Below are 12,645 nucleotides of genomic sequence, written 5' to 3'. Positions count from 1 at the left end.
AAAAAAAGAAAGTATAGTAAGAGTTTCTAATTCTTTGAGTAGATAAGAAAACTCCATTCTTTTCAGTTTTGCTATTTATTAAAGCTGATTAAAAAACAAAACAAAACAAAACAAAAACCTTTTTCTAACTTGGTCTGTATAAATTTAAAAAATAGGGGCCTCCCTGGTTGCACAGGGGTTAAAGTCTCAGTGCTATCAAGCTATTGCCAGCCACTGTGGCATGAAGCTAATCCACATGGCATAGCAGACTTCTCCTGTGTCTCCAGCTGTTCCCTTCAGCAGTGTATTTCAGTAGATCTGCCTGTTCTTTTCCCCTCTCTGCCTCTGGTGAATCCTCTCACCCCCTACAACTCTGGCCTACACCCCAGTATTGTATGTATAAATAAAGATAAATCTATAATAAAGTTTAAAAAAAAACAGAAAAAATTTAAAAATAAGTACAGAGGTAGCAAGGAAGCATTACATTCATGCCTGGCAGCTCCAAGAATAGTCAGAGGATTCCTGGTTCCTTGTAGCGGGACTATGAAATCAAAATAAAACTAAGACATTGTTTAAATCTCTCACAAATATATAGATTTTTAATGGCTACAAAACATTAAATATCCTAACAGACGGAACTTAAAAATATATAAAAATCCAGCTGTCTTCCATTCAGCTAGATATTAAAGAGATTTGCAAAATTAAAAAATGATACTCTACGGGCCTCCCCAGTGGCGCAGCGGTTGAGCGCTGGGTTATGAGGCTGCCCGCGGCCTCTGCAGCGCCGGTTCGATCCCCGGCTGCTCCCCGGCCACCGGAGGAGGGTCCCACATGGTGCGCGGACATCTCCTGCCGCCTGCTGCTCCCCTCAGCGATGTACTTCGGTCCTTCTGCCTGCTCTGCTCCCCGCTCTGGCTCTGGTGAATTCTCTCACCCTCCCGCGCTTCTGACTATACCCACTGCTTGTATAAACAAACAAACAAATAAATAAATAAAAATAAATCTTTAAAAAAAAAAATGATACTCTAGTCAAAATTTTTTTTCCTGTTTTGGAAAATCGTTTGTCTTAATGCTATTTATTTTTAAAATAAAGTGTTAATTATTATAAACTTTAAATGAATTAACAAAGATCTTGACTTTTTTTCAGTTTTAAATCCAATATAAGTATAAATAGATAATAGCCACTTTAAAGACAAAAGTTCTTTGTGGCCTTCAATAATTTTTAAAATCCAAAGACTTAAGTTTGAGAGCTGTTACTCATGCCTATGAGGGAACAGTTTCAGTGACATACATAGTTCTTCCAAAACACAAGGGACATATGAGGAACTTTCTTTTAATGATACATCAATTGCTTATTCAACATGATATTTACATATATAGGCTAATTAATTAGCTCAATTGGTTAAAGAACAGATGGCAATGGATAAAGATCTTGGACTATAGCCCCACATCTTATAAATACAAGCCAATAATTGTAACACTATAATAGGTGAAAGAGTTACATTACAACTGATAATTACTACTAGGAAAAAATATCTAAAAATATACTATTGCATAATATGTATATATAAATGTATGAATATGGCTTAATAATGAATAGTTTTAGAAAAATTATAGTTTTTTCTAAAAAATAACAATATAAATGAGACCTCCTTTGCCTTAGAAGTGACTCTTTCATTCCAATCAGTATAATAAAAACCCATTAAAAAAACATTGTAGCAATGATATCCTCTTACCTGATACTAGAAAAGCAAAAACAAACCCACAATACATAAAATTGAAATGACTTGGTAAAGAATAAACTACACTGGCCTAATTTACCTCTTCATACTTGTTATAGTCTCTCCAGAGTTGTTCAATGTTTATCATTGGATTTACACAACCTCGTTGATAAACTCTTCGTACAGCTGTTATTCTTTGATTTTCTGCATAGGATCCAACAGCTTCCCTGGGATTAGATAAGAAATGCCATCAATAATATCATAGCTAAATCAACTTTTTACACACATAAAAATAAAAAATTTATAAAATTACTTACACTCCTTTTAAGAAATTGATGTAATCCACCCAAATCTAAGAAATAAAATATATAAATATGTAATATATATTTAATAAAATATAATTTATTAATTGCATATCTATAAAAATTTTAACTCTACCTGATAAGACATAATTTCCATTCCAATTTTATCAAGTGCAAAGTCATAAGCTTGAGCCATTTTTTCTCTGAAATAAATGAAACATGTCATTTAAAAAATGTTGGTATAATCATGCCATTCGCAGCAACGTGGATGGAGCTAGAAGGAATTATGCTCAGTGAAATAAGCCAGAAGGAAAAAGAAAAATATTGGATGGTTTCACTTATAGCAGGAATATAGGAGAACCAAATAAGACATCAGTGTAAAAAATAACAACAGTACAAAACACAACAAAGCAAAAAACAGACAATTATAAATCAGACACATCCTGCAGGGGAGGCGGCGGGAGAGGGATCAGAGGGAGGGAGGGAGGAGCACAGGGGACTGAGGTGATGGTGCACGGGTGCATTGGTGAAGGAAACTCTTTGGGGACTATACCTGAGGGGGTGGGGGAAGCAAATATTGTTTAAAAATTGAACAATGATGTGGGCTTTCCAGGTGGTGCAGTGGTTGAGCTCTGGGTTGCGAAGCTGCCCGCAGCCTCTGCAGGGCCAGTTCAATCCCCCGTTCACTGGGCGAGTGTCCCACATGGTGCGCAGACCTCTCCTGCCACCTGCTGCTCCCCTCAGCAGTGTATTTCATCAGTCTGCCTGTTCTGTTCCCTGCTCTGGCTCTGGTGAATTCTCTCACCCTCCCACACTTCTGACTGTACCCAGTGTTTGTATAAATAAATATATCAATCTTAAAAAAAAAAAAAAAAAAAAAAGGGCCTCCCCGGTGGCGCAGCGGTTGAGCGCTGGGTTGCGAAGCTGCCCGCGGCCTCTGCGGCACCGGTTTGATCCCCGGCTGCTCCCCGGCCACTGGAGGAGGGTCCCACATGGCGCGCAGACCTCTCCTGCCGCCCGCTGCTCCCCTCAGCAGTGTACTTCGGTCCTTCTGCCTACTCTGCTCCCCGCTCTGGCTCTGGTGAATTCTCTCACCCTCCCGCGCTTCTGACTGTACCCAGTGCATGTATAAACAAACAAACAAAACTAACTAAATAAATAAATAAAAACATGCCTCTATTAAGAAAAATTATTAAAAAAAAGAACAATGATGTAAAAAATTGAAAAATTAATAAAATAAAAAAGTTATAAAATATATCTACAAAACATGTTTAGCTTATCAATGTCATTAATTTACATATTACATGGGAACATATCAAAGACTCATGTTTTATATATTTTATATCTTTAAATAACCTAATCTTATATTTAGCAGATTCAAATGTGGAAACATCTGGTTCTCTGATTAAGGGGGTAATTTAAGTCTCAAGACCTATTAGCTCAGAAGTAAAATTTAGGGAAAAAGAACTAACTTCCTCTTCAAAAGAATAAAGAGGGGGAAAAAAGAAAGGTCTACAATAATTTGTTATATGGAAAAAAGGCATTTGAGAAGGTCCATTATTTAGATTCAGTGAAACACAACAGAATTGTCAGATGCCTTGGAATACTGAAGTAGCCCACTGCAGTGTAACTTTCAAAGAGTGGTGACATTGCAGGTGATAAGATGCTCTTTAAATGCAAACCTGTCAACAAAGTGATTTGGTGTTTAAGTGTATAAGTGTTTCAATTTAGAAGCTGACCTGGGATTATTTAATTCTCCAGTATAACGCTAATGACAGTGACTATCTTTGAAGCACTTTTTCCAAATTTTACTGACTAGTTGGAGAATTCTGACTTTTCAAATCTTCAAGTCTCTTTTCTCTAGGAGTTAAGAAATACTGAGTTTAGGGTCTCCCTGGTGGCTCAAGGGTTAAGACGCAACCTATGAAGCAATCCACAGCCACTGCAGCATGAGGAGTTCTATTCCCGGCCAGCCAGGAAGCAACCCACATGGTGCAGCAGAGGTCTCCTGACTGGCCTGCTGCTCCCCTCAGCAGTGTACTTCAGTCAATCTGCCTGTTTTGTTCCCCGCTCTGTCTCTGGTGAATCCTCTCACCTCCCACACCTCTGGCCTGTACCCAGCTCTTGTATGCATAAATAAATGAATCTTAAAAAAAAAAAAAGTACTGAGTTTATATGGGAATAGTTATGTGCCTAGAGATGAGTTGCATTTATTAGATATTATATTAACTTACTTGTAACTTGGTAGTTTACCCTTGGTTTCTCGAACATATGAAAGGTAACACTTCCATAAATCAATGTGCAAAACCTTCATAAGGCATCTTTGAAACAACTGTAAATACATGAAAACATTATCAGAAGCCATGAGTAAAATTAATTCATAATTAAATTTTACATGCAGTTGAGTGAAATGAAACAATGAAAAAAAAATCAGCTCCTTTAATGAATTTGTCTTCTTACAAATACATGGCAAAAAACTCCTGTTTTCATTTTAGATAATCAAAACCATTCTCAGTATAGCGATCAATACAGTACAATTATTTTCCTTCCCTGTTCCAAAATCTTTATTATAAACATTTCCAGGCATATAAAAAAGCTGAAAAAATACAATGAACTCCTATGTAATCACTACCTAGATTCAATAATTATTAACATTTTGCTATATTTACCTTTGTATTATAAGTCTTAACGTCAGCATAGAGTTCAAAGTATATTTATGAGAACTCACCTTTTCAACCTTGTCATAATTTTTTGCTTTAATCTGAAGAGAAACAGAAAAATATAGAATTAATTCTAGAGTATCAGAACACTTACGTTTTAGTTTTATAAAATTTTGAAAATTCATCTCTACACTTTATTTTGACTTAAAAAAAGGTTTGAAACCAACATGGATAAGAGGCACTATAAACGCGCCTAGTATAGATACTATAATTCTCATTCATAGAGACTTTGTGAATTTAAAATTTTGTAAAATAGTCATGACTAATGCAGAAAAATAGAAAAGGCATACTTAGATAGGGTTTTAAGTACTAGCAAAGAGTAGCTACTACTAGAGTACAACATCAACAAAGGAGATTTGCTAATTTTCACTACACATAAACTTTAGTCACCCAGTCAACCTACTATATTTCAAACATTGTGCTAGACACTGAGACAACCAATTAATAAAATAAGCATGGTCTGCCAACTTCCCAGAATTTACACTTTTATGGGGAAACTAATTGGTCAGACTTGGGAGTTGCAAGAGATTTCCTGGAAAAAGTTAAGATGGTTAAGGATGAGGAATGACTAATAATGAAAGAGAGGAGTTATTCCAGAATGGAAGAATAGTAGGTGCAAAGACCAAGGAAAAATATTAAATTTCCCTTTGTTTTCTTTTCATCAGATTTTAGATCTGGTTCATTGCTCATCAGTGATATATAAGCAAATCCTTCTGTTTAAGAAAATCTTAAACTTGTGTTCCTTTTCTCTTAGTATTACATAAACATTTTCCCAGCTTTCTGGCTTAAGGTTCTGCACATGAGAACAATGTTTTTCTTTTGCTACTTGTTCATTTTCTCACAGGCTTCTGAGATTTCTCCTTCATCTTCAAAGTTCATCAATTTTAACAGAATATGCCCAAATATAAACCTCTGTGCTTTTAAGCAGTTTAGTCAAAGCTCAGCAGTCAAACCTCTTGGATTTACAATCTGTCTATTTACTTAACCTTTTTTATCCGTAAGGAGGAGAAAGGTACCTGTTTTACAGGGCTGTTGTAAGGACTCAATGAGTAGAAAACTATGAAGTCATTAGAACATTGCCTAGCAGAATAAGAAGTTGGTAACTGTCAACTCAGAACTAAAGAGTTACAAAATTTAGCTCTTTGAAGTTAAAATCATGTCTTTTTTATTGTACACATTTTCTTTCGTAAATTACCACCTCTTCATTTGTTCCTTTTTCCCTTCTAGAACTCCTATCATACACATTAGGTTTCTTTGTTCTATTTTCAAAATCTATTATCTTTACTTTAAAAAAAATATTTTTGCTTCAGCTTTAAAAATATTTCTTCTACTACATTCTCCAGGTCTTAGACTTCATTACTGTTCTCCTCAATTTGATCTATTGTTGTCATTAGTCAAAAATAATAGCTTTGGGCTCCAGAAAGTTTTTAAGGTACTGCATTTTAAATCTCACTGTGTTCATATATTATTTAGTTTAAATCAGCATCATCTGTCTTCCATCATTAGTTGGGGACCTGTGTTAATGGTTTTGCATCGCTTTCTCATTGCTGGATCCTTAGATGCGCAGTTGTTTTTGCTATCCACCTAGGCTCGGTGTTGGCAGTCCCAGAGTCGAAGTTGACCTCTTTATCATGAGTTTTGTAGCAGATGTAGATAGTAAACAGGCTACTGCTAGTCCTCTGACAATAAACCACGAAGAAACTTTCACCCAAGCATAGTGAGGGCACAGCTTTGTCTTTTCTACTCCTTTTTGGTCTCCTGGAAGCCAGGTTGATGTCACTATTCCCCTGAGGTAGAAATAACAATTGAGGGGTTTCCAAGTATTTCTATGGGTCAGTTTCTAATTCCTTGCCCTAGGCCCTGAACCAATCCTCTTCTTTGAAACTGTCCTTGAATCTGAGGTTTCTGGGTATCCAGCTGATTGGCTCAGTAGAGATAAACAGGTAGCACTGAGAGTGGGAGGGAAGAACTGAGTTCAAATCACCAGCTTCCCAAATATAAGTGACAGATTATATATAATTGACAGTTCTTAAAATGAGCCAGGAAAACCAAAACTACTCACTGGGAGAATAGGCAAAAAATATGAATAGGCATTTCCAGGGAGAAAAAAGCAAACTGATAAAAATATGGCAACATGTACAAACTTCCAGAGTGGGAGAGACAAAATAAAATGAGATAATACTTTATAGCAACTAGAATGGTAAAAGATTACCAGCAGTATTTAGCAATATAAAGAAAAGGGATTTCATACACTGCTAGTGAAAATATGAATTAGAAAATAAAGTCATTGGCAAAAACTATTTAAATAAATAAATAATATATATATATATATATATATACACATATCTTTTATATAGCAATTCTACTGGGATCTACCTCATAGAAATGAAAGCACCAGGATAAAAGTATACACACTTATTTACTATAAACTTTGTGGTAGCAAAAAATTAAAGTAAATGTTGGCTACTGGGGGTTTTGGTTTAATAAGTTATGATGCATCCACATGGTTGAATATTATATTGAGTATGACCCATATGAAGTGAATTATACTCTAACAGGTAATTTGGGGGCTATCCACAGACTTTATTGAATGAAGAGATTAAAATGTGTTTAATTCTTTTTTTTGTAAAATAATGATGAAAAATAAATCTTATTTCTACATGTTTGTGCATTTTATGGGCATGGAGAAAAATGTGGAATACAAAATTATTAACACTAATAGTGGGCAGAGTTCTATGAGTAGAATAGAGAAAGTAAAAAAGAGACTATTTCATGTATACATCTTCATTTTTGCATTTCAATAAAAGGTTTATATTGGTAAGAAACAAATGCAAAAAAATTTATTTTTTTTTCCTAAATGATTTGGTCCTATACCTTGCATTCAATCAATATTTATTGCTTCCGTTGGCATTAGTTTAATATATATTTATGTAGAAAAAGATACTATACATGGCCACTGGCTGTTATTCATTAATTCACCAATAAATATTCTTTGACAGTGTCTACGTTGGTGGCATTACCATAGCAGCTATAGTCTCATTAATTTTAAAGCATTATTCACTCAAATATATCTGTATCTATATATCTAGCAACCTGCTTTGGAGAAGCACTGTGATAAAATGAAAAAAGAATTTGATAACCTTGTATCAACATGTTCTCCCAGTTATCAACATTCCCACTTTTAAAAATGAAGTAACATCTTCCTCAAAAAAACAAAAAGGCATCTAGGTAATCCAGGTGGTCATAAATCATACCAATTAACAAAATTACAAACCAAACAAGTATGAATTTTTCATCATGTCTTCTCTAAATAAAGCTATGTAAACCAAGTTACTAGAGAGAACAGTTTTATTACATATTGGCCTCATTTTAGGGAAAAAAAGGTTAAGCTGTAGGTCATATTTAAATTCCATTTTTGGTTAAGCTATGCCATTAGTAATCGTACCACTGGTATCTTTTTTTTCTTTAAAAGATTATCCTAGGTATTATTTATTATTCACCATGTGTATATGTTTGACAATGTTAGCACATAAATGAAAATGCCTTACCTATGAAATATTCATAAATATATTTAGATATGTACATTTGTATAGGAGTCTGCCTAAAACCAAAGCTTGGCTTAAATTTTTTAAGGAACAATTCTTGATACTGCTTTCAGTTTTATGATGGCATCAGATTCTTGGAGCTTTCTGTCATTAACAAATAAAAACTGTTTCCGGTTACAGCCTATATATATACATACAAATAATTTTGTAAAGCTTACTACTTGCTTTAATCTTATGTATTAAAAGTAATGTAATTTTAAATGATGGGGGCTCATAATAAAATTATATTTAGTCTGCAGTTCACAAACTTTAATGCATAATCATCTGAGGTGAGCATTAAAGGAAATCTCAAGTTATCCCAAAGTTTTTTAATGGTGGTCAAAAATAAGGCTAAAATATGAACAATTTGTTTGTGTGGTAGAATTTGTATTTGCAAAAGTTCTATAATGTGCTTAGATTATTTTTTCAATTTAAAAACCTTAAAAGGAAAATTAAAATTCTTCAAATGCTATTTCTACTGTTTATCATAAATGTCATATAATTGTAACACTACTTTTTGATGAATTATCTGAATTTTGACAAGTTATGAAAGTTGCTGTGGAGGAAGATAAAAAAATTAGCTACTTTCTAATAATTTTTATTTTATAAGGGGGAAGATAACTAGAATAATGGAGTTTTTTGCTTAAATTTAAATTCAAATGAGTGGTTATATGGGTGTAGAAGGGGGTTAAAAAAAACCAAAGGAGTGGTTATATGATGTCAAGTAAAACAAGTATAACATTGAGTAAACAGATCTGTTCCTGACACTGCTTAATTTCAGTCCTTTATTAACTTCCACAATTATTTTCCAAGCATTAATTGAACACTAATTATCATTTGGGATTAAATTATCTTCTGGATAATTAGTAGAACTAAATATCTTTCATCAGATTATTTAATTTTGTAAAATGTAAACCTTGTCAGGAAAAAAAAAAAGCCAAATAAACCTCTTGCCAACTGTGGTAAAGTCAATTTTTAAGTTTAGATTAGCTATGCTCTTTACCTGCAATATTTATATAGGGAGATCTAAGATTGAACTACTCAAAAACGGTTTATCCTAACTAATATTAGGAGTATTTTTCATATTTCAATGAACATTTTATAAAATATTAATGTAAAAGCCTATAAAACACTTATTAGAGAAATTAACCCTAAAAACAAAAAGGAAAAAGGAAACAAAAAGCAAACAAGAAATAAACCCTTACATGTCAAGAGCATTTTTGGCTGATTTCCTCAATTTTTTTTTCTTATACCTTGGGAAAATCCAAACCCCATATTAAAATTTTTTAAAACTATTTTATATCACCAATTATAAGAATCACTAAGTAATTATAGAATGTATTTTAAATGGCTCAAAAACATGTGAGGATTGAACTCAACTAACATGACAACTCTATGGAAGAAAGTAAAGCAAAATAATCTAAAGGAAAAGGTAAGCCTCCATAAACTTGTTTAGGTTTTCACTGTTTAGGTTTTCACTCTGCGACAAGCCAGTCCTTGTGTTTTAGGATACTACTGGACTAAACAGCAAAGCAGGATTAGGCATCATATCAAGTGAGTTCACATGGCTTAGCTTCCAATAAATATGATCCGTGCATTAATTGCAAACCCACATTCCTGCATCTTTTCTAAAGAATAGTGCACATACTTCTGTAGCATTTAAGGCAATAAATTTAAATTTAGAGTTTGACTTACAGAAGCTACCTGATTCTGCTTAGTCATCGAAAAATCTTAGCCCTAATCTTGAAACACAAAAGCAAATGGAATGCTAAATATAAGCCCCATTTTCCATTTATTTACTCTTTTTCAACTGCTTTCCAATCACTTTTAATCTGAAAAATGTCTTGAAAGATTATAGAATGTAGTTTTAAAGAATCTGGAAAATACTAAAATATGGCACTTTAAGATCTACCAAAAGATTATTTAGGTTCTTAGAAAAGGGCTGTAGCACATTCTCTTTCCACTATCCAGTCCCAGATTTAAAGATACCAGGAAGTATTGTCTGCAAATAAATTCATTTTTATTGAACAAGTAATTGTTTCCCTATGTGGTAGGATATTATCTAGCACTGGGGATACTGTGGTGGACTAAAGTTTTATAACTCATGCTGCTACATTTTTGAAGAGATAAAGAAACTACATAGTTTAAAAATTGTACTTATCTGTACTAATTTTTCCTACAACATATTTTCATAATTTATAATTTTCCTATGAAATATAGTTATAAGTGCATGCCTACAAATACATATACACAGATTTAACAGTTTGGCCAAACACTGCTGATGTCTCATAAATTTTTATTCAGCAGGCACTTAAAATGTGTCACAGAAATAACACATTTGTTAAATGAGTTAAACACAAGTTTTATAGTCTATCATTGAAATAAAAATGTGCAAAGTGAAACTATTATCATCTTTAGTTCTAGATTAACATTTACTTTCAGTCTTATTTTTTATATTAACTATATTATTAATCTTCCACTTTAACCAAATAAAAAGTATTCGTAGTGTTTGCTTACAATTTACAAGTGGACATAATGATATGGGCCTGAACTCTAATAAAGAGTTTATAACTAGAAACACAAACATAATTACTGGAAACAACACAGACTAAATATTTTATATATGCCCCCTTATCCAATAAAATATAGAGGAAAACCAGTTTCATGCCAACTCCAGTTACCAAGGAATGCTTCACCTAACAGTTGTAATTCAGGCATTAATGAGAAAAGGAGTTTCTGTAAGTCATTGAAATAACAAGTTTCTGAAGTTTCCTGTGGAATAGTGAAGGATTCTCTCAACCACATGAGAGAATATATATTAGGAAAAAGAGGTTTGGCTAATTAGCGATTAAGGTCAACTCTAGGGGGCCTAAAAAGACAGAGTTTAAATGTGATATACAAAAATCTGGATACTGCCCAACTGATGAAAATAGAGAAACAGGCTCATCAGTATTGTTGGGGTGGAGATGAGGAAGACAAAGGTGGCTTACAGTGCTGTCAGATGAGGGAGGCAGGCATAGTGGCCTGGGGTCAGAAGAGGGGGATGAGAGAAAATTAGTAATGTTAGAAGGAAAAACTCCTCATGGAAAGGAAAAATGAAAAATACTGATAGTTGCTGATCAAGTTTACTTTTTATTAATTTGCTGAAATAACTGTAAATACCTAGGCAGAAACTGTTTATTTACAGTAAATAAATTAGGTATTAGTTATCAAGACACTGAAATCAAAGAAGTGTATTTAAGCTGTTTGTTTAAAACTTCTTTATATATACCTAAAGCATGTAATGCCTAAATTATTAAGTATATTCTCATAGAACACATAGACAAGCAAAAGTCAATTACTAAAATATCCATTATTATGCAGGAAAAAAGGAGAACTTCAAAGACACAAGACAAAACAGATAAATCACAAGATACCAAAGGAGAACATTTTAGCAGACAGGGAATGGTGGGATATGTTACAGGCTGAAAGGAATGAGGGTGTAAAAGGATCAGTGGATATGGCACTAAGAAAGCTATTGCTTAGTTATCCTATAAAATTAAAACTTAAAAGCTGAAATAATCCAACATCTTAGAAAATGAAATCCAAGTCAAAATACTGCTAACAACAGCAGGCATTTATTAAATACTTGATGTAAACATTCTAAGAGTTTGTATAATCTCACTCAATCCTTAGAACAACATTCAAATACTATTACTTTTACGTAGATGAGAAAACTGAAGCACAGTAAGATGAAGTAACTTGGTCCAAGATTGCACAACTGAGCATTTAGCCACCCCTCTATACTGCTCTTTAGGCAAGATTTTGTGTGTATATTAATTTAAAGAATGCTTGTAATACATTAATTTTGGAATGCAAATGACCAAAAGCAGAATAACTAATTATGCTTTGTCTAAATAATGGAATGGCTTGTACATAAAACTTTAAAAGCAATGATGTATGTTTATAACACTGATGAAAATGTCTACCATATACCTTAAGTAGAATTTAAAAAATAAACATTTGGTATGTCTCTCTCATGCCAGAGACAGAAATACACACAAAAATGTTAACAACTAGGAGAGTTGAGACAATTTTTCAGTCTCAGTTACATATGTCCATAACCCACTTTATTATTCTAACACAATTTTACAGCAGTAAAGAATGCTTACTTTTTGCTTTTTAAAAGAAAATCAAAGCTGACTTTGAGATTTATACTTTTTTTCTCTCGAGTAATTCACTAGTGTCTTTGTTTATAGGTATCTCCACTTCAATTTTTAAATGCTCTCAAATTCTTTCAGGGCTACAAAGCATCATCAAAGGCAAAACTAACCTAAACTTGATTTTGCCACATTTGATA

At 33.3% G+C, this 12,645-nt stretch overlaps 1 protein-coding gene across 1 annotated transcript in view; it reads right to left on the bottom strand.

Annotated features, from left to right (window-relative positions):
• The window catches only part of CSTF3 (cleavage stimulation factor subunit 3), a gene marked incomplete at both ends in the record, with an annotated part of 131,258 nt that overhangs the window by 17,951 nt on the left and 100,662 nt on the right, over positions 1–12,645 (bottom strand). Inside the window, 5 exons of the mRNA XM_084236543.1 lie at positions 1,801–1,927; positions 2,018–2,052; positions 2,139–2,205; positions 4,237–4,334; positions 4,731–4,763. Of these exons, the coding sequence (XP_084092669.1) occupies positions 1,801–1,927; positions 2,018–2,052; positions 2,139–2,205; positions 4,237–4,334; positions 4,731–4,763 (360 nt within the window). The remainder of the gene's footprint in view (positions 1–1,800; positions 1,928–2,017; positions 2,053–2,138; positions 2,206–4,236; positions 4,335–4,730; positions 4,764–12,645) is intronic.

Source organism: Talpa europaea, assembly GCF_964194135.1.
Source record: "Talpa europaea genome assembly, chromosome: 1".
Taxonomy (NCBI): domain Eukaryota; kingdom Metazoa; phylum Chordata; class Mammalia; order Eulipotyphla; family Talpidae; genus Talpa; species Talpa europaea.
Note: the sequence above shows the minus strand (reverse complement) of the source record. Positions and strands in the feature narration are given on the sequence as shown.